Here is a 25,788-nt window from a genome sequence, read left to right as displayed (position 1 = left end):
CACAAAATTAATGCAGAATTCATAGTTTGGTGTTTGGTTTGGTTTAGCAAATTCAACACAAGTGAAACTCATTGCATGTGAAATTTTTTGGACTCTAATTTTATTTTAATTTGAAATTGAACGCAAAAGTTAAAGTATAAGTTAAAAAAAAATAAAAAATACTTATTTTATTGCCCATCTGATAATACTGTACATAATTGTCAAAAAAAATATAACAAACTCGCTGAAAAATTATTGTATCAAAGTTAACAATAAAAATAATCGTCGTTGCACGCCGTCCCTGTATACATATAATAAATAATATTTTATATTTTTTAAATATATTCTAAAAAAAAGAATGAAATAAAGCAATAAAGAAAATCAACTTAGGGGTATTATTGACATGATAATAAAATTTGTATTGAGGTGTCATAACCGCAATTTGTGAGATGAAAAGGTATTTTCTTTTATATAGTATAGATAATCTTTTTTAATAAATATTTTATTAATAAGGCTTTTAAATTTTTTATATTTTAAAATTATATTATTATAATATTATTTTGTTTATTTTCTAAGTACAAAATGAAGAGAAAGTGTTATTCAATAAAAATTTATAAAAAATAGCTTTTTGTTCTTGATATGTTTTCTTGTACAAAACAAATAAAAATATTTGAGGTTTATTTCCTTTTCAATCGTATCAAACAACAGTTATAAAGAAAAGTCATGTCACACTCACAAACGGCGGTTAATGACACCACCACACCAAGTTTTTGTGAAGTAAAAAATGCCCTTCATGATAAAATAACTAACTTATTCAACTTTTCAAAATTTACATTAATTGATAAATTATTGTTTTCTTCTTTCGTTCTTTTTATTAATGCAATGTACTGATTATATATTTATCTTGTTTATAATACGTTTCAAAATGTAAAATATTACTTATTATATGTACGTATAAAACGACGTGCCACAACGACTAATATATACACACAACAGGTGACCCGCATAACAAGGGTGTTTGCTAACATTCAAAATAAGTGCATAACACCTTTATTACCAAAAAAAAATGAAAAAAAAATGTTATTCATTTATAGTTTATGCTTTTTTTGCATCTTAAATGATGATTGATTTAAATCAAAAGTTACAAACAAAACTTTAATACGCATTGACTTTTGCAGGTTATTGATAAAATTATAAATATTCAAAATTTTTCTTAAACGCTTTTTTATTAAGTTTTTAGTTTTTAAAATAAAAATTAAAGTGAAAATATATTTATTTGTACGAATATATTGATTTGATATAACAATTTTTAATAAAAAATATAAAAAATATATATTTTTTACCGAAATAAAGAACAAACATATGCAGGCTCGAATACTCGTAAAAATGACTTAGACTTGACTTGGAAATTTCAAGTGCCATCATCGTATTCATATGTATATGACTAGAAACCAGACGATTTCGGCAAGCGGTAAAAGAGACTTGTTAATGTTATTGCTCTTTCTTTTCTTCGTACTTCCAACAACTGTACAAGAGAGAGAGAGAGAGAGAGAGAGAGAGAGAGAGAGAGAGAGAGAGAGAGAGAGAGTAGCTTTAACTTTAAAGTTTAAGCCCCTGGGCTGCACTTGCTTCTTCTCTTCTTCACATTGACAAGAAAGAGAAACAAATTCCTCTTCCCATTTCTCTCTTTTTCGCCGTTGGAATAAAGAAATGGACGAGAGTGGAATCGCAGCCAATGTGGCGCGAGCGATAGCCGCTGCCCTCGACTGGACCTCCACTCCGGATGCTCGTGCTGCTGCGCACTCCTACTTAGAATCTGTAAGCTTTTATCCTAAGCACAAATTCCCGTATTCGTGGTAGAAACCGTTATTAGTTTCTAAGTTTCTTAGTATCTTTTCGTTGGTAGTGGGTTTTTTCTTTTAGGATGATGATGGCATGAATATCTGAATAACAGGCCTTTTAGTGGTTGTCTGTGAATAGGAACTGGATGCAAATTACGCTAGGACTAGAGAGAGATATATTTGCATAACAAGGTTTTAGTGGGTGTCTGTAAAAAGGAATTGGACATAAATTACTCAAGGACTAGATAGAGAGAGAGAGAGAGTTGTTCACCTTTTTCCTTTCCTTTTCTTGATCAAATGCGATGTTATAGTTGATATTCTTTTATGAATTGTGTTTTGAGGGAACTAGGGCTGAAGGGGAATTTTGTTAGAAAACCAAGCATTAAGTATAGACGATGGTAATATACATCTTTCATAGTCCTTTATGTTCATAAGTCTCAGATTTTGAAATTTCATTCAGCTTCATGTAAAAATTCAATTTTCCAAAAGGAAAAAAAAGATCTTTTGAATTGATTCTTGAAAAAGGTTAATACTTGCATATCAAAATAAATTAGCAAGTTTACGAAAGTAAAATGAGTTGAATATGGGAATAGTTATTTTTAAATACCCTATGTTTTTAGTTACTTACAAAATCTTAGAGGGAGCCGCAAAGCATGCATTAATTTAACTTATTTTCTATATATTGGAGTTTTATGCATTTAATAACATAACACAGAAATTTGAAACATGACTTCAACATAATTGATTATTCATTTACATTAGAGCTTTAGATGAGCTCTAGTTAGGCTGGTTTGATTCACCTTGTAGGCTTTAAGAATCAAAAGACTGTCTTTTTCTGGTTTAATATATTTCAATTGTGCTTCGCCACTTGTTGGTCTGTTCCGTGACCATGAAGTCTTGCTAGAATTGAGACTGTGTCCTTGTCATAGCCAAAATTTTCAGCTGCACAAAATACATTAAGTATCTTTTATTTTCTTATTTTTCTTTTTCTCGTTTGAAGTCTTTAACTGCTTTTGTTGAGTTTCTTAGCAATGTTAATGTTCCTTAGGTAGTTGTTTTGATTTTCTCGTTATTCCTGTGTTTTAAATCTTTTGCAAAATTCTTGGGGTAGGTTGTTCAAATATATGCACTTTTCTCAAACTTAAAACCACCGAAGGTTTTGTAGGTCTAAATAGCTATTTCTATCTACTGATCCACCAAGATAACGCAACTATATCCAACTCATATAAATTCTGTGCTTTTCCAACTAATTCTCAAGTTCCCATGTTGAGATATGATACTTAATGAGTTGTCTCTAGGATTACAATGGTAGTTTGGATGGACCAAACTAATGAATCTCTATGTTCATTTTGTAATGAATGTATAATGCTTTACAAGGTCAAGAGCAGATTGTTGCTGAATGCAATTCTGTTCTGAAGAATCTATCAACATATGTAAAAGGCGGTTTTAATAGATTATAGTTTCTGTAATTTTAAGCTTCCATCACCATCATTTGATTGAGACACCTCGTTCACAGCTTTAATACTTTGATATATGTCATTGAAAGTTAGCTTTGTCCTTTCAATTGACCTCTAGGCTATCAAATATTCTTTACATAATACATACACATAAATCACTAGCCATCCGTTCCTTGTAATCACTAGTCATTTCTTCCTAAATCACTAGCCATTCCTTCCTTGGTCCTAGACCTAATGTAGTTGTTTGAGCATTCAAAGCCAGACTTCTTGAATGATCTGGAAATAAGTCTATTTAGATTGTGGTGCCAGTCTTGTTACTACAAATGGAGTGAATAGTTTATCTGAGACATTTTTTTCTATATGTTTGCAGATAAAAGCTGGAGATACACATGTACTGGCAAATACATCATTTCTTTTGGTAAAGAAAGATTGGTCTTCTGAAATCCGTTTACATGCTTTTAAAATGCTCCAGGTACGTTTGAATTTTATGGTCCTTCACATTCAGTTTCTTCTGAGAAAAATGATTTGACTCTTCCGTTTTAAACTAATTTCAAAAACCACCTGGCAATGAGTTAAACATTCTTATTCTTTTGGGATTTGGGGGGGGGGGGCAGATTGATCTTTTGAGAGTTTAATAATCGTTGTGCATCTTTTAAAATATAGGACTAAATTGGCGTGAAAATTAGAATTGTTTAATGATGGATTAAGTTCCCTACATATAATAGACCTATTCATGAAAAACAAGATTTTGTTTGATTCATAATATATTTGTTTCTTTTTAAATGTAATTGTCAAATATTAGCTAAAGTTAAGAAGAAGAAGAAAAGAAAAGAATTCTGAGGTTTGACCATTCAGCCTACATCCACATGAGAATGCCCAAAGGGCTGATTCATATTATGCTCTCTTATTGGAGATTACAATAGCCACCTATTTATAATTGAAGTACACACATGTCAATAATTAATAAAGGGAGAAAATCCCTCCAATAATATGACAATTGATTATATTCAAGTCCTGTAAATGTGATTTGAATTGATCTAATTTATTATTATAATCTTAATCAAATGCGATTGGGTTGCTAATACCGATTTAGTGTTGGAAATGCAACCTATATTTGTATATATATGACTTGAGAATCTGTAAGATATTGCATTTAGGAAATTCATCACCCTAAATTTTTGCATGTTTGTTTCAATCTCTGATGACTCTATAATCAAACGGAATAAAGGAGACACCTTGCTTACTTTCTACTGCCAAACGCTTCATCCATGAGGTATCTGAGGTTGGACAAATCGAGTGTTCTTTGAAGAAATGTCAGATAAGATGGATTTCATTCATAGAAATTGGATTATCTGTCCCTTCAAGGTGTTCTTGTTTCGTGCTTCTTATGATGATAACTTTCAAGACTATGAAATGGCTGGGTTTGTCCCTTTTTCCAGCCCCACAAAAACACTATTAAATGCGAGCAAATTGATATATCCATTGGGTTAAATATTACTCACCAAACACCAACTGTTCTAACCTTTTCTGTGTAAAGTGGCAAGGAACCCACCCTGTCTGTAACACATGAATCTATCACAGACTCTTCAGTGCCTTCTCAAATTGTTTGAATGTATTTTTCTTGGATCCGTGCTATCAAAAGTTACCTACCTGGAGAAGCTGTTCTCATTCTCTTATGAAGCGATGTGTAGAAAGATTGTTTAAAAACTACTTCCATTGATTTCAGCTCAAGATTCTTCCTTCAGAATTTATGGGTCTTTCAAGGTTGCAAATTCTCCTAAATATGACCTTGCTCGGAGATCTGTTAGTTTGCCTTGTCCACTATATTTGCATCTCTCGGATGCAGTTAAGAACCTTGCTTTGAATTAACATCTACAATTAATTGCAGAACATAAATTGACCTTTAGCTTTCCTAAGCCAAAAATGTGAGGAAAGCTAATGTAGCTAAACTCCTACCATTGCAATCGCCGATCGTCACCACCAATGATTTCCTGCCAACATGCATGTCACATAACCAGAATCTAGCACTAATCTTCATGTGCCTCCAATCTAGGAAGATATAGGAAAGAAGGAATCAGTTAACAACTTCTTTTATGTAAATAAAGCTCATATCTGTGTTGTACTTTTTCTATATGTAGCTCCTTTAGTATGGAAAGTTGCAAACGGTGAGTAAATTGCGAAGGTGACATGGTGTTGATGGTAATTGATATAAGCACCCAATTATGGATGCCAGAAGAGATGACTCCACAAGTTAACATGGTTCAACCAGGTGTTGCTTCAATCGGCATTCCAAAACTAGGCTCATTGGTTATTCTTACAATGATGAAGTTTACACAGTTAATATCGCAGTGCAACAACTCCTCAATCTGCAATAAGTCAGTTGACTGACAATTTTCAGTTACTGGCCTATTTGCCATACATGATAATTTCACGGTTAAGATGGGATCATAATAAGAGTCTGCTTCTTATAAGAACTCCTTAGGTCGAAGATTCATATCACCGATGTGGCAACAAATAACTAAGAAACTTTACTTGTTCATTGTCATAGCCTTTTATTTCTCCAAATGCCGTATTTATGGAAAGTAGTTCTTAAATCCGGTGTTTACGGGAAGCAGGAATGATGAGAATAGCTTGCGCCCAATCTTTTGCTGCACATGAATAGGTGATTTGCCTGCAAATTGCAATGATGGGTTACAAGTTAATGAAAGATGAATTGTGAGTGCAAGGACCCCAAGTCAGTTTATTACTGTCAAAAGTAGTTGGTCAATAAGGAACACAGGTGCTGACAAAGCCAACCACATAGTTCTTTCATAACTGATGTGGAACAAGGAGTATTCTCATACTTCAATTGCAGCACATCCTATATAAAAGGGAATTTGTGGTCCATGCTTCTTTCCGAGGGCTAGTCTCACTTAATAAGTAGCAGTATGGGGCAGCTTAGGTACCATATGTAAGATCTTGGCAACACAAAGTATCTTCTCGTGTTATAATTGCTGTATGTTGATACTTCTCTTTTTGTCTGTTTATCTCTTGTGTTTATGGCACATTTTATGTTTGCCAAGGTAAAATACATGCAATCAATATGTAGCTATAGTTTGAATGATCTATAGGGATAATAACATTTCCTCAAGCGTGTCCTTTTCAGCATCTGGTGCGGTTGCGGTGGGACCAGTTAAGTCCTGTGGAGCGAAGGAAATTCGCGAATTTAGCAGTTGATTTGATGTCTGAAATTGCAAACCCTTCTGAAGAATGGGCTTTGAAAAGTCAGACAGCTGCTCTTGTTGCTGAGGTTCTTCATCATTTTGTCCCCAAACTTTTCTGAAGCACATGCCTCCTTTTTCAATGGTTGGTATCAATTTGACTTTTCTTTTTGCAGATAGTTAGGAAAGAAGGCCCAAATCTATGGCAGGAACTTTTTCCGTCCATAATCACTCTTTCCAACATGGGTCCTATACAGGTGCACTGCATCATTTCTGGTGTGCTTCTGTGTTTTAGTTGTTTTACGTTACTAGATACAGTGGTGCATTAATATATATATGTGTGATGTGTGTGGTTCGATGAACATGTGCTCCATACACTGTGTCTCAACTGCAAACAAACATATATGTGTTTGGTTTGTAGACACCTTCATAGGTATAAACAAATACATTTACATGTATGCTTGCATGTATATACCATGCATTTTGTAACAGAAACAGTCCTTGTTGATTCCGAAACAAGGACAAGATTGCTTGATCCTATTTGGTGAAGATCAGATCTTTAATCCTGTCAGGCCGAGCTGGTTGCAATGGTGCTAAGGTGGCTTCCAGAAGATATTACTGTTCACAATGAGGATTTAGAAGGTTTGTGATGCATGCCTAAGGATTTTATCACTGTTGACCCTTGTATATAGGCTCTAGAAGTTCTGTTTGTTTCAGTATTAGCTTACCTTTCTTATAGCTCTAAGGTTGTCTTTTTCAATAAGTTTCAGGTGCAAATTGATTTTGCAACCCCAAAAAAATTTTGTGCAGCATTTACAATTTTCTTTTGAGGATTAATGTTTGTCAGATGATATAATTTTCCCATGCATTTTCATTTCTAATTTCCTTAACTGATATGTCTATGATAAGGTGATAGGCGCCGGATTTTATTACGTGGGCTAAGTCAGGCTTTGCCAGAAATTTTGCCTCTCTTGTACACTGTAAGTTTTGGCTGCCACCATTATGTTGTATATCTATTCTAGCATTATTTTGTGAAGTATCTTTCTTGCTTAGTTGCTGGAGAGACACTATGGAGCTGCAATGATGGAAGCTAGTAGACAGCAAATGGACATTGCAAAACAGCATGGAGCAGCAGTGGTAGCCGCTGTCAATGCTGTTAATGCATATGCTGAGTGGGCTCCGTTACCTGACCTTGCAAGATATGGAATCATATATGGGTATGGTACTATGGTTGTTTCAAATTCCACATACTCTTCAGTTGAATCTTGACTCAGTGTTAACTTTCTCTCTCCTCTCTATAACAAACAGTTGTGGTTTCTTACTCACTTCTCCTGATTTTCGTGTTCACGCATGTGAGTTTTTCAAACTTGTCTCACCAAGGTAGGTGATAAGATTCTTGCTTAATCAATTACTTTCTATAATTTGCCAGAAGATTAAGAACTTATCGCTGGGTATTCTTTACTGTAGGAAAAGACCTGTGGATGCTTCTTCTGACTTTGATTCTGCAATGAGGAGTGTTTTTGAGGTCTTAATGAATGTCACCAAAGATTTCTTTATGAAGTCCAGCTCTAGTGGTGGCAGCAGTGATAGTGAATTTGAGTTTGCAGAATACATATGTGAAAGTTTGGTTTCATTGGGTTCTACAAACTTGCAGTGTATTGCCGCTGATAGCACGGTTCTCTCATTTTACCTTCAACAGGTTATTTGTTGGACTTTCTTCTTTTTGCATTGATGATCAATAATTCAAGATGTTAGTGATGTAAGCTCCAGCTACAGGAGTAGCGGTTTATTATATGTTACCATTTACCATGCATATTACAGTTTAGATGAGGAATATTGAGAAATGGCTACATCCACTACGTCATAGGTCATATGTTTTACAAGTGGCAAGAGACTGTTGTTTGTACTTGTCGGAAGCACTTATATATATATATATATATAATTTTCACAAATCTATAAGTTGAAATATCTCCTTGAAAAGATACGACTATGTGGTGTTTGTTATTGCTATATTGAAATTTGTCTCTAACACGTGGAAGTCTTTGACCCAGATGCTGGGCTTTTTCCAACACTCTAAGCTGGCACTTCATTACCAATCTCTACTCTTTTGGCTGGTATGGTTATTAGATTGCTTCTTGGTGAAGGATAACGAAGTATAGCCTTAAGGTTGTTGATAATTGTCTTTCCTGCTGTGACAGTCCCTGATGCGTGACCTAATGTCCAAATCTAAGAATGCTTTGGCTGATGGCTTGAACACGGGTACTGGACAGGCCGACAATGAGAAGAGAAATATGCTAGCTTTGGTAACTGATGATGTTTGCTGTGCTATATTAGACACATCCTTCCAACGGATGCTGATGAAAGAAAAAGTTCATCCTGGAATTGCACCAGCTGTTGGAACCTTAGAGCTGTGGAGTGATGGTTTTGATAGCAAAGTAGATTTCAGTCAGTACCGTTCACGACTGGTATGCTTGAAATGACTATTTGTTTTTGTTGAACTGGTTTCCATTAGTTGCTTTGTCATGGTTTGTTGGTTCTTGCAACAAAAAAGGGCACATGAAATAAGTCTTAATAGGTCTTTTAAAAAAAAAGTGTATCAGTGTTTGCTACTTCTTTCTTTCTGGCCTTTGTTTGTACATTCACCTACATCCTGGATGAGTCTTGATGTTTGGAAGTGGGATAGTTTCAAAAGAAGAGAGTAGAATAGTATTTTGTTAGTACGTTTTACTACAAAGAGTAAGGAACAATATGATTTTTCTTGTTACTAATTGTTAAGGAGGCACACAATCAACCCCCAATGCAGAAAAACAAATGTTAATGTAGTTAGTTTTCGAGTAAGTCTGTTTGGGTGAAAAAATAATGAGTTATTGGTTTGAAAGGTCAAGAGGGAGCATCTTGTTGGATCTTATGCAAGACAGACAGCGAATTAATATAGTCTGAAATCATTGGTTTTCCTCATTTTGTTTACTTAATAGTTTTTTTTTTTGTTTTAATATCTTCACTATCCACTATGATATTGTTGACTTCTGAAATAAGAAAGAAAGGGAAAGAAAATTATAGAAAGGTCATTTCTTGACTCTGGGTGAAGAAACTACTCTCGCTTTGCTGAAGATTAGTCTTTGTACTTACAAAAAGATACTCTATTAATTTAACTAATCAAATAATTAACAAGTATTTAATGGGTATAAAATTACTCATTTAGCTTTAATTATTAACTTGTCAGGTCATTATTGATGAAATAATGAGTAATATAGTATTTTTAACTACCTAATAATCAGATCACTATACTAGTCTATAAGAGTAGTGCAACTATGTTCAAATGTAATAATCAAATACAGTACTTATTTGACTCTTTTTTGGAATTTTTTCCCATCTCATTATCTTTCAGTTTTCTTCCTCTACACCCCCCCCCCCCCAAGCTCATTTATAATCTAGCCCACCACTGCTGCAAGACCCTGTCCCTGATACTCAACCTCCTGCTCTAGCAGCATACACCTATATTACCCACCTGCCACCCCCATCCCCAACCTGCAAAAGCTATCCCCAGCATAACATGTGTATGTCTTTGTCGTTATGCCTGCGTGTGTATATGCACATATGCTTATTGGGGATATAAACATAAGAAAGAAAAAAAGAGATTCTGATACAGAAGCTCCGGCTTTTTTCGATTTGGATATTTATGGGTATAAATTGTCTGAAAAATTGCCACTTTTTTGGTTCAACCTGCACTGACAAGGGGGTGTAACTTCGCAATCATTAATTACTTCTGCTATTGTGCGTAAGATCAGAAGTGTCTACATAATTATCCCCTAATAGTGAAGAGCAAGTTTGACAAGGGGTTTATGATGGCAAGTAAAGTAGTGGAAAATTATATCAGATGCAAGATTTTATATGGAATACAAATATTGAAGGGCTCTCTTTGGCCTTGCAGTTGGAATTGATCCGTTTCATTGCATGTCACAAGCCCCTTGTAGCTGCTGCTAAAGTGTCTGAGAGAATTACTGAAGTTATAAAGAGCTTTATGGTTGTGCTTCTACCTACAAAGGTAAGTTTCAAGACCTTTCTTTTTCCCTGTGTTGGATCTTTAACATCTTTAATTTACTGGCAGCTTTATTCTTGTTTGATCACATGCTAACATTTTCTATCTCCTTTGTCCCGATTCTTATTGACTTTGGAATCAAGGATTTGGCCATGATAGAAAGCATGCATTTGGCTTTAGAAAATGTTGTCAGCTCAATTTTTGATGGATCAAATGAATATGGCAAGAACAGCACTGAAATTCAGCTTTCCTTGCATCAAATATTTGAAGGTTTGATGACTGCCACATCCATATATATGAAGCTTCTCTTTTGGTGTCTAACTTCTGCTGATCTGGTTACTGTCACCTGAAGGTCTGCTTCAACAGCTTATTTCATTGAAATGGACTGAACCAACACTGGTGGAAGTTCTTGGCCACTATTTAGATGCATTGGGTCCTTTCTTGAGGTACTACCCAGATGCTGTTGGCGCCGTAATCAATAAACTTTTTGAACTATTAACATCGCTACCCTTCATGGTTAAGGTTGTTTCTTGTCTTCTTTTGAGTATTGAATACAATTTACAACATGTTCCTTACACTTGCTCAAAACCCAATCAATGTCTGTAGGATCCTTCAACAAGCAGTGCTCGGCGTGCAAGATTGCAGATATGTACATCCTTCATTCGAATTGCTAAGGCTGCTAGCGAGAGCCTCTTACCTCACATGAAGGTACATGTCTCTCATTATTTCGTAAGATCTCATTTAGTTTTGATTAATTCAATAATGCAATAAAATATCTAATTTGTATTATGTGTCTCATCTGTTCAGTTCCCCATTTCTTTTAGTGTGGAATCTTGACTTGCAATACCATTACTTACCTAGACCTACTCTAGAATACACAAGAGAAATGCTCTGTGGAATTGTGGCACAATTAGTGAATGGACTCACTTCTGCACGTCTTGGGTGCCTGTCTAATAGAAATCAACTATTAGAAAGGGAAAACCATAAACAATACACAAGTTAAGAGATGCATGCTTTACAGCTGACTGAAAATGTTGTAGAAGTCCGCATTCTGTGGCAATGGTGAGGAATATGCTAATGTGGGATCACGAGCTAGTAGCTAGGGCACTTTTCCAAGATATTTTCTGGATTCGAGAATCGCTGATAACTGAAAGATCGTGGGGAATAAACAGATAAAGCACAAGTAAACATATAAAAATTACTTTTGTTGGTGGAATTTTCTTATGTGGCTTAAGGCTTTCGGTGCATTTGTGGTGTGAAGTATCTAGGGTCATGATGGATGAGTTCATGGGTTATTTAAAGTGCAGTGAGGGCAAGAATAGTCCTAGATTGTAAAGATTGAATCTGATTCACTTCCTCTTTCATTTAATTGGTTTTGGGGAGCTGGAAGCTGCTTTTTCCTTTTTTGTTGGTAGTATATCATAATTTTCCTGCATCGTTTTGCACCATCAACTCAAATTTCAAATGAGAGGGTTTTAAGTGTTAAAACTCTGGGAGAAAGGTGGTTTCATAGCTGGTTTGGGAAATGTGCAAATTTCGGTTTTGTGTTTGATAAAGTAAAATTGTGCTGCTATATTCTTACGGGATAGTACCAGATTTGTTTGGCTTATTCTGGACTATTGTTTTTTCTGTCGTTGTCCTGTTGCAATTCTCTAATCATCTTGTTAAATCTTTTTTTTTAAAAATAATCATCTTGTTATCTAGACTTATGTTTCCTGCCTTTAAATACTTCTTCCTGTTGAAGCCCTCATAAAGGAAAATAATTCTCCTAATCTTGTAGGGTTCACGCTGTTCTGATAGCCCTCAATTACGCATAACGAACAGCATGTCTGAGTCCTGATATTTGTGAAGAAATTTTGTTTTTCTTCTACTTGAAACTAAGTGTATATGATGAGTACTTTTGTTTTATGACTTTCTTCATTGAGATGATGATTATGGGTCTCTAATTGTCATTAACGACTCATGGTGCAACATTATCCGGATTCTTGGGGCATGGCACAGTGCACGCCTTATTGAAGGAAGGATCAGTATTACATCCTTTTCATTATATCTCCAAAATACAAGTATTCTGAACAAATATATCGGACAAAGAAAAAATTATGAAGATAAGAAAGAAACAAATTTCTGTGGCACGAGTAACTCACTATAAAAAAGCGAATTCAACAGTTAATCTAAAAGGAAAGGAAAAATGAGGGAAAAATGCTTGCTACAGAAATTTCAGCAAATTCAGAAAAAAAGGGAGTATAAATGTTAAAGAAAGATTGAAGGAAAAAACAAGATACTGATGAACAGCAACTGAAAGAATAGAAGAAGGTGCAGGCTAGATTGGGGTAAAAGAAGAGAATGTAAAAATGTGAGAAGAAGGGAGAGTAGAGAAAACAAGAAAGAGAGTAAGTAGCAAGAAGAACTTGGAGAAGAAGCTATTCTTGAGGACTTTACGGGGTAACTTATCTGGAGCCTAGGGTGCTTTTGTATTTTGTGCTGGATATCTCATTGAAGGCCAGCACAGTGCCCCATGCAGCTGTGTGAGCAAGGTGCACTTTTTTGTGAATATGTGCAGAGGCTGCGTCTCCCGTGCCTTTAGCTGTGGCTTACTCTTTTCAACTATTCCTTCTCTATTACTTAATACGCTTTTTTTATTATTTAGCTATGGTAGGCTTGAGATTAGTTAGACTTTCAGATTAGCTGAACTTAAATTAAAAGTTCAAGAAATGGTTCTACTGTTACTTTGTAATGCACAATTTGTTAGCTCTGGGGAGGAAAATGTTTAAATACTCTGCAGACAACTAGTGACTTGGTACCATATTTATCGTTTCAAAGACCTTTTTTGTTGTTAAGGTTTAATCAACTTGTACTATAAGCTTTGCTCATCCTTGCTTTTAGTTGCACACCCCCACTGTTTTAGAGGGTGCATGCTGATAATGACTTGGCTGACCTGTGATGACCATGCTAGTGGGCACTCTAATGTTGAAGATCATCAGCCGATGACACATGGTGTTGAGAGAAAAGTTGCACTTGCTATATTGTTGCAATTTTTGGAAATTAGACATTTGAATAAGGGCAGATATGTTTTGAAATGTGGCAGGTATAGTGTTCTGGATCCTTCTCGTAATCTCAAGCACAGGGCTGGAAACGGTTGTTACTAATTGTACAATCTACTGGGCTTAGCCGTACCCATAAATTGATTGGCTCTAATTCCATCATAGACTTGTAGTCGAACTTGTGACACTAACCCCGAAGAGTTATATGCATATGGCGACGTGGATGAACTGAGTGTGGTCTAGCTTGTTAGTATTGTGTCTCTAACTAATCATAATAGATATGGCAATCAATTTTTATTGGGGTTACGCCTATGGATGAACCTATGAACTGAACTTGAGGGGCTGTCCTTAAATCAACTTTAGGTAACATTCAAGTTTGCTGATTGCACAAGCAGCAGACATTGTTGAAATCTGGTTGAAGATGGTTTATCTATAGCCATCATCCTTGGCATTATATGGACTTTACTTTCTTTTTGTGAATCTTGATGTCTTAGTAGTTAGTGATATTTGGGATTCAAATGAACATACTGTAATACTAGACACAATGTTTCCCTACTCATATGAATTTAGATAGGTAGAATTTGGTAAAACAATGCAATTTCTTCATTTATATTAGTAAATGTCTACAGGGAATCGCGAGCACTATGACATATTTGCAAACGGAAGGTGTTTTACTACGTGCGGAGCAAAATCTTCTAGGTGAAGCATTTCTTGTTATGGCTTCTTCTGCTGGGTAATCACATGATGGAGAAAGAGTTTTTGTACATTTCTTGTGAGGTTTGTGTAATCCAACTGATTTTATGAATTGCTAAACTTCCAGGGTGCAACAGCAACAAGAAGTTTTGCTCTGGTTGCTAGAGCCTTTGAGCAAACAATGGACTCAATCAGAGTGGCAAGAAGCATACTTAACTGACTCAACCAGCTTAGTTCGCCTTTGTGCCGACACAAAGTTTATGTGGTCAGTCTTCCACACAGTAACATTCTTTGAGAAGGCACTTAAGAGGAGTGGTTTTAGGAAAGGTAGTCCGAGTTCAGAGAACAGTTCAAAAACAAATTCTCCTGCTGAGCACCCAATGGTTTCCCATCTCTCGTGGATGCTGCCGCCTCTTCTTAAAGTAAGGATGCGGTGCTTGATATATCTATTGCAACTTTTCTATTGATTTCTGGTAATAAGCGTTTCCAAATTGGATGATCTTCTTCTAATACATCAAATCGATGATTATGGTGCATTTGTAATGACCAGCTACTTCGTGCGATACATGCTCTTTGGTCTCCTTCTGTTGCACAAGCACTTCATGGAGAAATGAGGGCGGCGATGTTAATGAGTGATGTTGAAAAGGCCGGTCTTCTTGGAGAAGGAAAGGTTAAACTGCCCAAGGGTGCATTAACTTTTCATGATGGATCTCAGTTTGATATCAGCAGGGAAGCTTATTCAGAGCCTAATGAAGCTGATATAAGAAATTGGTTGAGAGGAATAAGAGATAGTGGGTACGTGATTTTACTTTTGATGGCAACATTTCAGGCCAAATATCAATGAATTATATTAAAGTTTAAATGACATACTTTCTACGTTTGAACTTCTTTCGCTCAGAGTCTATTCCTTGTTTCTGCTTCTGCACCTGTTGATCTAAGAAAATATCGAATAGAAGAAAAAGAAAATTGACAGGCACAAACATGATGCTCATACTGTCTCTGTGGTTTGACTTTCAGGCTGGTTTGTGGTTTGAGTTGACATTTTCAAGATATCCCGGGAGAATACATGTTATATATATAGTCCGTTTGAGGCTAGGGTAAAATTTAGAAGTTCCTAGCTTTGTCTACCTTTTTCTTCTTTTCTTATCCAAAATAAAATCGCGAGTTTCTTTCATTGAACTGAGGGTAGTAATGTTTTCCTAAACTTCAAATTTGCTTTCTCAAGCTATTGTAGGTCTTATTGTAGAATACAAGAATGAGAAATAAGTGTTGGGAGAAACAGAAAGGAGATCAAGTAATGAAATTCTGCCATCTGAATCTATCCTCCTAGACCTTGATCATGTTAGTTGTACCACTTACCTGCATCCTTATCAATGACAAAATTTCACTGATCTTCACTCACTTCTCACCTCCTTCACCATTGAGTTCCATTGTCCCCATCGCTTTATCAAGTTATTGCTGGAACACAAACTTACTGACCATCTCTGATCACTACGTATGCAAATTGAAACTTTCTTCACTGTCAGATATGACAGATCCAATGGAAGATGAATGGATCTGTTGTTGAACTTCGTGGAATGGATTAACTTTGGCACAATCCAAGTTGCATCCAACCAGGATGGTGGAAATTATTTTGATTCATCACTTGGAACCTACTTGACTCTTTTTCTATCTGCATCTCTGACAGTGATGCAATAATAGATTCTGATTGACGTGATTCTTATGGTTCTGTCAAAGATCTCTCAGCCCAGAGTGGTGCTTACGATGTTGGGCTTAGGTTGTTGAATGTTGGTTTGGCATTCATGTAAGCTTTTCCCTGCAACGGTTTAGAGAGTGTGGGTATTGTAGTTGTATACTGAAAGCAGGCCGGCAGTGAGTTGGTAGGTATCACAATCACAGAGTTCTAGCAAGAAAATATTTCTGTTGAAATTTGAGTTACCATTTGATAGAATCAAATATTATAGAGAAAAAATTCCTCCGATGTCTATCCCCTGAATCATTCTCACTTGGTTCGGGATAAATCCATTTTTAGTCCTCAAACATTAACTTTTTCGTTAAATTTAATGGAAATTTCATTTAAAATGAAAAAAATTGCTATTTTCCTAGTGGTGTTTCTCATGTAGTACTCTAATGCATCCATTTTTCTTATTTTTTTTCAAAACTTCAAAAGGGGGTAAACAAAAAAAAAATATAAAATTTAAGCAACAAATTTTGTAAGTAATCTTAACAAAAAATCGTCAATAATAGGAAAATTGTCAATAAATTTTAGAAAATTTGTTGCTCTAGTTTTTTTTTTTTTGGTTTATTCTCTTTTGAAGTTTGAAAATAGGAAAAAGGAATGCACCGGAGGACAACTTGAAGAACACCACAAAATGGGAGGACAATAGCAATTTTTTCCACTTTAAATGAAATTTCCGCTAAGTTTAATGGAAATGTTAACGGAAGGACAAAAAGTTCCAAAAAAGTTAAAGTTTGAGTTCCAAAATTGCAACCTTAAATTGTTTGAGAACCAAAATTGCATCAGTGACTATATTTGAATAAAAAATGCATTTATCTCCACTTGGTTCTTACTTCAAATTCAGAATAATATTGACAGTCTGTCTTTTTACTTTTTATTTTTATAATTTGTTTGTTCGTGATATTTTTTCTAACTTTATCTCCTACTGTCCTTTCTGTTGATAAAAGTCAATTCTTACAGCATCAGTCAAAGCTTCCTTCTTGTAGATGTTAATATTACAATGTAGGAAGACATGGTCTTTCTCCCTAGTCGTATGGAGTCTATGGACTCTTTTCTGAAATAACTCTCATGGACTTATAGAAAAAGAGTGATCCTATGATTCCCATCCATAAACATTTGTCAGCTCTTATGTTAGCAGTTGCAGATGGCTTTATTATAATCTCCTGTCCCGAATAGTTATGTTAATGTGGACAGCGAATTTTATCTAATTAAATTTCTCGTGCTGTAGGTATAGCATATTAGGTTTATCTGCAACCCTCGGAGATTCCTTTTTCAGATGCATGGACCCTCATTCTATTATTTTGGCATTGATGGAAAACATACAGCACATGGAGTTCAGACATATAAAACAGCTGGTACACTTGGCTTTAGTTCCCCTGGTTAAATTCTGTCCCTCAGATCTGTGGGATGCGTGGCTGGAAAAACTCCTGCATCCATTATTTCTTCATGTTTGGCAAGCTCTTACCTGTTCATGGTCTAGTCTTTTACGAGAAGGCAAAGCAAAAGTTCCTGACCTTCATGGGGTACTTGCTGGATTGGACTTAAAAGTGGAAGTCATGGAGGAAAAGCTTCTTAGAGATCTAACACGTGAGATTTGTTCTCTTTGCTCTGTTCTTGCTGCTCCTGGGCTGAATGCTGGGCTTCCTTCATTAGAACAGGCTGGTCAAGTAAGCCAGATGGACGATTCTTCTATGAGAGACTTGGAGGCCTTTGCTTCTACTTCTATGGTTGGGTATGTTCCTTGAAACTGTAACCTTTTCTTTGGAATCAACTTCTTATGTATGGTTAATGATTAATGATTAATGTACAAGGTCCTTCATGTCACCTATTTCCTTTGCAGATTTGTATTGAATAAAAAAGATCTTGCAGTTCCAATCTTGAAAATATGCATCGAAGCATTTGGATGGACTGATAGTGAAGCTATGTCTAAAGTTACTTCTCTTTGTGGACTAGTGATTCTCCTTGCAATTTCAACAGATAATGTGGAACTTAGAGAATTTGTATGCAAAGATCTGTTTTCTGCTATCATCCAAGGTTTAACCCTCGAATCAAATGCTATTATAAGTGCTGAGTTAGTTGGTCTTTGTCGTGAGATCTTCATTTATTTGTCCAATAGAGATCCATCACCCAGGCAGGTATGACAAGTCCCTTTTACCACTGTACTGTATGTGAGATAAATTATGGCTGACTGCTTATATGATGTCTTACACAGCTGATCCAACATAATCCTTCCTGTTCTTTATTGCAGATTCTGCTTTCTCTCCCATGCATCACCCTACAAGATCTACTTGCCTTTGAAGAAGCTTTGTCAAAGACAGGTAGCCCCAAGGAGCAAAAGCAACATATGAAAAGTCTTCTAATAATGGCAACAGGAAACAAGTTGAAAGCTCTTGCAACTCAGAAGGCGGTAAACATCATTACAAATGTCACAAGTAAGTGATCTACATGTGAATACTGCATACTTACCTGCCCACAGAGAGAGAGAGAGAAAGAAAGAGAGGAAAAGCAAAAGTGAACAAACATAGAAAAAATGGAAAATGGAATAGGATTGGTGATTAGAATTCTTGTGATACACATCCTTAAGTATTGGACTACATAAGACGTGCATTAGTTGTTTGGTGGTGATACACTTTTTACCAGTCATTAATTTTTAATAGAAGAAAGCTTGTAATCAAAATTGTCAATGTGCTATATATTTATTTATTTCAACCACTTATTGTTTGTACTACTGGGATGGGACTATTAACTGATTTATTAGGCCACACCACCTCATAGGCTGGCGTAGAATCAATGATTAGTCATTCAAATTAGATTGTGATGAATCTCAATCCTAATTAGGAGCTATGGAGTTTGCCCTGTTCAGTATCCCAGCTATACCGTGATGATATTAGACCTTTAGTGTGGGGATGGCTGTGCGGCAAGGTTGGAGCGGACTTGATTCCTGGGCCACTTATTCTTGACATTGGGTGAAGTCCGCCCCCATCAAAATCTGCAACCTGCCCTAGTTGTCACCCTTCCCGATCCTTCCCACCCTGTTGGACTTGGTTAATCATAGAAGTGATATTTTTTTAAGTACCTTCTTAACTCAAATTACATGACATTCATCATATGAACTATCAAATAACTAAGAGTAACAAAGCTCTCTAGTTCACCAATTCATGTGATTTTTCATAATGATTGTGCTAGATCTAATTGCACAACCACTAAATATTTATTCCACAGCATAGGTTAATTTTTAGATCATTTATCCTTATTAATACATTAAAAGTGGCATTAGCACCTTAATTTTGGAATATATAAGTTATTGATAGTTGGGAATAATGTCATCTAGCTCAATATTTTCTTGCTCTAACTAGTCTTGGAAGTGTGTGAGTATCAGAGGTCAAATTCCTAAAACCTAGCAAATATATTAATGGATATTAATAATATGTACAGGGCAGGTTCACCATAAAACTGGAGACCCCAAACCTGGGTAGGTCCATAGAATTACACATTGAACCAACCCTAACACCTGTTTAATTGGCCTTGAATGGGCTGGCTTGGGCTGGGGCATCGGTTTACCCAGGCCTATTGCTAAGCATGTATTAATGTTATCTGTTACTACTAAAAGGCAAACAATGCTATAAGTGCACCGTAATTGAGATTTCATGAACGTCAATATGTTGCAAGCATTTACGGAAGCTCCTAAATGGCTGCCGAATAAATTTGTGGACAGACACCCAATTTGTTTAAGAGTAAAAATATAACACTGATGGTTTGCTTAAGGTACAGATGTTTTAGAGCAAATTTATATACTTTCTAAGTCTCAAATTTTCAGAATTTGAGTCTTCCCTTTGTTCCTCAATGCTTATGGAATTTCTCTTTTGAATGACTGCTATGAAACTAGTTCTGCCTGATTCGTATAATCGTGCAAATTTTGTTGGTATCATATCTTTTTTGTGTACCAGTATGAATAACTTGGTGTTTAAGTGTTGGTCTTTTACTTTGAAACAACTAAAATATTCCTATTTTAATTATGACATGAAATAAATTATGGGGTAAACAAGTGAGGGGGAAAAAAGGCGGAAGTAATTATCTTATTATTTTGTTATCAACATCTCCTCTTAGTAGAAGCCCCCTGTGCCTAGGGCTGACCCTGACTTAGTAGAGTGATAAATCAACATCTTATAGGGCTGCTGCTTAGAGTTGAGACCAATTGGACAAGGACCTTTTGAACAAATTTAACAAAATTTATGTCATGTGCAAGGCATGTTGAAAATAGTAGGTAGTAATTCTTGTGTTTTATATGCAGATGCTAATTTTACTTATTTATTAGTGTAACGTGATTTACTGTAAACTGTCCCATTTGCAATTATATATTGAACTATTTGTTGTCTAATTTAATTGACACGAATGTAAATATGTATATTTAAATCTGCCATTTTTAACAGTGTCAATTTTGGTCCTCAAGTTTTGAAAATTAGATCAATCCTTTTTATATTTTGATGGTTGAAAATTTTATATATCGACATGTCCAATTTCCTTAACATAGACTACAGGAACTGCATCAACGGATGTATCTGAATGAACATAGTTTTGCCTCGTGTATAAGGAAATCCTTATAAGAATCATTGAAGGCATGCAATGCATCTCTAGTTTGTTTGTATGATTGAAACTTGATTGCGAGTATGACCGATGATTGTATTACGAATTGATAAATGAAGCAGTATAAAAACGATAGCTTATTCTACTGTGGGCATTTCAAGTTTAGTGCTGGCCGATGTTGATTTCAGTTCAGTGGTTAAGAAACTCAGATAAGGAAGCTGACCTATTCTTCATTGGTGCCCACCCTTGATAACCAGACCATGTTTCTAAGTTGATTAAGTCATTTATGATACTATTTTTGTGCTTCCACTGGTCATAACCATTGACTTTTTAGTGAGGAATCGCAATTCAGATGCTGCTCCAGATTCCAGCCTTGATGAAGGGGATGCCATTGGATTGGCTGCAATTACATAAAGACAATATCTTACTGCAAATTCTGTCACATAGTTTTACAAAGGAAAAATAGTCCACTTAAGGTAAGAGATACCAAAGTAAAGAGAGGCAGCTTCTATTTTCTCGAGGCTACTACTGATCACATTTGTAAATTTGCCAGATACGAGTTGCTAATGATGAGATTCAGCTTATATTTATAGTATTTATCTGTCTCATTGCTGGTAGAAGGAAACCAGTCCATGTTTGTACCTGTTTTCTGACTCCTACATGCACTGAATGCTTGTATCAGCTTGTCTCTGGAGTTTCCGATATTGTAATGTAATATAGCTCAAGTTTGGGGGCTGTTGTGAAAAATTGCGCAGCTAGTTTGGTCCACTGCTGCAGTCTTCCATTTCTTGGACTGTCAAATATCTGGTTAATGGTTTCAGATATCTGTTGTAGATTTCAGGATTTGTAATACATTTATATATGTGTGTGTGTGTCAATCGATAAACAAATTAACAATATAGTAGGTTTTTTAGTTTCAACATATTTTTTTTTATAGTTGCAACTTCTACCAAATTTATTCCAAAATATATAGAATCATACGAAATTAAAGGGTAAGGATCAAATAGAAGGCATTTTCATTTAATAGAAATGTCAAAAATATTTTTCAAATTGTGGTGAAGATTTAATCTGGTTAAATGTTTCTATGGATTAATAACCCAAGGGCGCAAAATGCAAATCCACGTCTACACGTCAAAGTAAACAAGAATGTCTAGATGATAAAATATACTTTGCAACAGAAAATTCGATCCTCTATTACCATTTCGTTGTTACAAATTGTCGACAAACTTTCTACCAAATCTGCCATTAAAATCCATTGTTGCTATGTGCATTCTTTTTCTAGCTTCCATTTCTGGAGTCAACACACAATGAACTCTAAGTATACTGGGCATGCTATTGTACACTTGCCTCCATATCCGATGAGCTGAATCACTTGCAAACCGCTTATTTTCAGGCACATCCCAGTTGCAATCGTAGTCCTGATCTTGACGGCACATCCACGGCTTGAATCCTAAGTAATGCAAAGCATAGACATCTTGAGGGATGAGTTCATGCATTGAGTAATTAGGCAGGAGATTGAAATCCTTGAGAAAATTCAGCTTAGTCGGCCACCGATGCCACCACATGAACATTTCGTTAAGGAATCCCTGGTCTCCCCCGTTGTAAGATGCCACCTTGATTCTTTGTCTCATGAGGGTCTCAAACGTGCAGTTTGATGGCTCAACCAACATGAATCCGGAGTTGAAGACGTACCGGCTGTTCCCAGCTGCTGATAGTTGTGGGTAAATGAAGAATTCATCTGTGTTTCGCAGAACTATGAAGTCAGAGTCGATGAATATAAGCTTGCTGTATTCTGTGAGTTGCCATATCCGGAGTTTGCTGTAGTTCCACTCATTATACGTTTCACTTCTTGCATGAGGGCTGCGGATTCGTGTTATGTGCTTGATTTTCCATCCTGCTGCTTTTAGCCCTTGTAAGGATTTCGTGGATATTGAATCGTCTACGAGCAGGATGAGGTCTTTAGTAGAGTTTGATCTAATTATGCTTTGAGCCAAAGCTATTGCACCGCAGACGTAATCTTCTGATGAATGAAGTACACTAACATAAGCTTCTTTTGCCTTGTCCCTTCCGTCTTGGCCTGCCAGAAGATCATGAAGCAAAGAATGATTGGCCTTTAAGATATTTATGAGACTTTACTTGAAAAAGACAATAACCCCACAAACCAATTTTGTCTCCCTTTCTTTCTGGTCTAAATCTCAGACAGTTTTTTATCAATGATCCACATAATGAATCGGGCCGTTATAGGAAAAATATCATTTTTCGTCCCATATTTTGTCAGTTTTTGTTAGTATATTGACAGAAAGGAGCACATGATCTACAAAAAGAACAAGATGTCACATTGATCCCTACCATGCCATACATGCTAAAATTTATAACTCAAATCAACAATGATTTAATTTGAAAAGCACCAAAAATGGGTACATACATATGACAAAAAATGATATAAATGTAACCTGGTTCTGCAATGGGAGGGGCAAGCTGACATGAGCCAACAGGCATGAGCACCTTCTGCTTCAGTTTTCCCAAGTCAGGCCTATAAACCCAAGACTTCCCTTCATGCCATAGCAGGTCATCGCATCGAAAAATCTCCCACATAGGACCACATGATCCTCCAAACACAGCAAATACTTTGTGGTCATCAATCCCATTAACATTCTTTCTCCCACTTCTTACCAACAAGTTAGCTACCATCAAATTCACTTGTAACCTTAGAACATCATCGTAATTTCTACCGCGGCCTCTCCTTCCTTCTCCACATGGAACGTTGGCCACAACCACGTCTAGGTCATCGTACTTGTCAAACTGTGGCATCGGGATATACGGGCACCTGGTTGAGTCCCATGGTAAAGTTTCATCAACCCACTCTGGGAATAGGTCATTCCACTTTACTTCCTTAGAAACAGGTTCAAAGAGTATGTTCACCACCTCTACTTCTTCTTCGTATACCATTTTTTCACTGAATGATCCGTTTGCAACGTGAAGTAAACCGATTTTGATCTTTTTTCTATTCATCTTTCTTGCCACAACTTGGTACCATCGAGGGGTACTTCTACTTAATCTTGAGGCAAAGTTTATGTTTATAGACATGATTTCATTTTCATGTCTATCAATCTTGTAAAGCTTTTCACTGTATAGTATGGTTAGGAAAAGGAGGGTGAGAGAGAATATGAGGAGAGAGAAGCTAAAGAGATTTGTTGTCATGATCATTGGGGTTGATACTAAGGTTTTGAGGGCATATTTATGCAAGAATTGTTTACTTTCTCTTTGCTGATTAATAGCCTTACAAAGCATGTGCAGTAAATGTTAAAGATTCTGTTAAATTGCCAAAGTATATATGTAATGGTTCACAGAAATGGATATTGACAATAATTCTAGGTGGGAATCTCCATATGTTAACAAAATTTTTACAATGAATGTTGTAATAAAACACAGGAAGGGGGATTGTTTCAATTTTCTTGATGCAAGGAAATCATGCTTGTGGTTTTAAATGCAGTAACACCATTATCAAACTCTGGAGTAAGACCCGCCCTTCTAGGTAGGTTCTTCTCATACATCCATCTTTTCAACTGTTTTAACATGATGGGTGCTACACACACACACATATGTATATATTATAATATTAAATTTAACTGACAAAAGTATAACAAATATAATTAATTGACAAATAAAGAGTTAAAGTTGTTACCTGACGAAAATAACTTTAAATATCTATCAAAATTTGAGACAGATTTAAGAATGAGAGTATAAAAGTATTACTGGGATAGTAAGAGATCAAGAAATTCGAGGGAGATTGAAGAAATAAAGAGAATATAAGAAGAATGGAAGAAGATAGTGAGATTAAATCGAAAGAGGGGTATATATATAGATAGGAAAATTTGGAGCGGTTTTGGAACGATTCCTGGAACACAAAAATAGCAGTTAAAACTAGTCGTTTGTTTACGATCTATACTGTATTTGTAACGGTCTTAGGACCTCATATTGGAATGATTTTCTATTTGTTGAAATATATTCGTTTCTTCTGTTTTTGGAACGACCTTAGAAATACATTATTATAATTACACAAAACCATGCCAACTTAGAACTAATTTAGTCACGACTTTTGTAACACAACAGGTTTTTTAGTAGAAATCATACTTAAGAATGGGTGTTATAATACTAGTACAAAGTCGTTCCAAATTGCACCTTATTTTGGAATACATTTACTAATTGTCATTTTTTTTTACATTCTTTGTTTTACAATTAGGAACGGTTATCTCAAGATCGTTACTAACTTTAATAAAGTATTCCAAATACAATTCCAATATTCTATCATTCCAAAATTGGACCGGTATTTGGGACGAACATTGTAATAGTTTTTTTGTAATACATGTAGTAATGATTTTGCTGTGCCAAAAAAAATAACATATAAAAAATGAGGATCATGACGTCATCGACCACCCAACTGTTCCTCTTGAGTGCTAAACCTATTCCTAAATAGGCACGGGCTTTGGAACAGTCGGGTGATTCGTGCCAAATCCTGTTTTATTTATTTATTTATTTTTTTGTAGTATATGTACATCGTTACCCTATAATTGATTTATTATAGGTAGAAATTACTTTTTCTGACCAAACTACATTTGTACATCTTCACACACTAATTTGAGTAGGTATATTTTTACTCTTATAAGGGGTAATTTGGTCAGAAAAATCTTTGTTTGACCTACAATTAGTTAGTAATAAGTCAATTAAATTTAGAATATATCGATATTACTAGTAGGAAGGAAAAAAGAATTGAAGTAAAATTATATATGAATAATAGGATAAATAAAAACAAAATATGTACTTTTTTGACCTCATTCTTTTACTTTTATCGCCCAATTTTTGACAAAAAAAGAAGTTGAACTCCAGAGTGATTTCATATAGAATCACTTTTATTTTCTTTCCAACTATTCTTTCTAACAAAACACTAAGTTTTTATATATATCTATTTTTACTTTTATTTTTTTTTATATACCCATTTTTCACGCTGACCAAACAAATCCTAAAGCAAGTATATTAAAACTTAAGATTTGACCCATAAAGAATTTTTTGGACTGACGAACTGACTAAACTAAACCCAAGACTCGAGGGATTGAACCCATTATAGTTGATTTTAATTTTTAAAATATTAAAAATATATTCTTTTAAAATATATTGTTACAATAACTTTCTTGAATATGAAAAATAATATTATTGAA

At 35.4% G+C, this 25,788-nt stretch overlaps 2 protein-coding genes across 5 annotated transcripts; one reads left to right on the top strand and one right to left on the bottom strand.

Annotated features, from left to right (window-relative positions):
• Window positions 1-1,448: 1,448 nt before the first annotated feature.
• LOC105162443 (ARM repeat superfamily protein) lies at window positions 1,449-21,983 on the top strand. Of its 4 annotated transcripts, none has more exons than XR_016065127.1 (23): window positions 1,449-1,797; window positions 3,648-3,749; window positions 6,423-6,566; window positions 6,654-6,734; window positions 7,050-7,119; window positions 7,387-7,457; window positions 7,531-7,694; window positions 7,786-7,857; window positions 7,945-8,176; window positions 8,529-8,591; window positions 8,676-8,942; window positions 10,409-10,522; window positions 10,660-10,786; window positions 10,869-11,038; window positions 11,123-11,224; window positions 14,187-14,290; window positions 14,378-14,672; window positions 14,801-15,045; window positions 17,217-17,720; window positions 17,829-18,123; window positions 18,237-18,420; window positions 20,907-21,048; window positions 21,966-21,983. XR_016065127.1 is itself a non-coding variant. In XM_088879497.1 (22 exons), exons 1-22 carry the CDS (start codon window positions 1,690-1,692, stop codon window positions 20,984-20,986), a joined length of 3,594 nt encoding a protein of 1,197 aa, XP_088735623.1. In that variant the 5' UTR covers window positions 1,449-1,689; the 3' UTR covers window positions 20,987-21,392. The 4 variants fall into 4 exon arrangements, 2 of the variants coding, with proteins under 2 accessions (XP_088735623.1, XP_088735627.1); XR_016065126.1 differs by lacking the exon at window positions 21,966-21,983 and adding an exon at window positions 21,126-21,392; XM_088879497.1 differs by lacking the exon at window positions 21,966-21,983 and having other exon boundaries at window positions 20,907-21,392.
• On the bottom strand, window positions 21,704-25,223 carry LOC105162601 (putative UDP-glucuronate:xylan alpha-glucuronosyltransferase 5). Its single transcript, XM_088883248.1, has 2 exons — window positions 22,998-25,223; window positions 21,704-22,702 (listed from the first exon to the last, which is right to left on the bottom strand). Exons 1-2 carry the CDS (start codon window positions 23,861-23,863, stop codon window positions 21,781-21,783), a joined length of 1,788 nt encoding a protein of 595 aa, XP_088739374.1. The 5' UTR covers window positions 23,864-25,223; the 3' UTR covers window positions 21,704-21,780.
• Between the last annotated feature and the right edge of the window lie 565 nt (window positions 25,224-25,788).

The sequence above is a fragment of the Sesamum indicum genome, linkage group LG1, assembly GCF_026168435.1.
Source record: "Sesamum indicum cultivar Baizhima isolate 11 linkage group LG1, ASM2616843v1, whole genome shotgun sequence".
Taxonomy (NCBI): Eukaryota; Viridiplantae; Streptophyta; class Magnoliopsida; order Lamiales; family Pedaliaceae; genus Sesamum; species Sesamum indicum.
The sequence above is the reverse complement of the archived record's forward strand: the minus strand, read 5'-3'. Positions and strand labels throughout refer to the sequence as shown.

Bases quoted from the DNA above. Each gene is read 5' to 3' on its own strand.
- LOC105162601 (XM_088883248.1), bottom strand. From the start codon at position 23,863: ATGCTTTGTAAGGCTATTAATCAGCAAAGAGAAAGTAAACAATTCTTG. The intron at 22,703-22,997 runs GTATGTACCCAT...TTTCAAGTAAAG, and splicing joins TATATCATTTTTTGTCATAT to TCTCATAAATATCTTAAAGG.
- LOC105162443 (XM_088879497.1), top strand. From the start codon at position 1,690: ATGGACGAGAGTGGAATCGCAGCCAATGTGGCGCGAGCGATAGCCGCT. The intron at 8,943-10,408 runs GTATGCTTGAAA...TTGGCCTTGCAG, and splicing joins GTCAGTACCGTTCACGACTG to TTGGAATTGATCCGTTTCAT. The intron at 14,291-14,377 runs GTAATCACATGA...CTAAACTTCCAG, and splicing joins GTTATGGCTTCTTCTGCTGG to GGTGCAACAGCAACAAGAAG.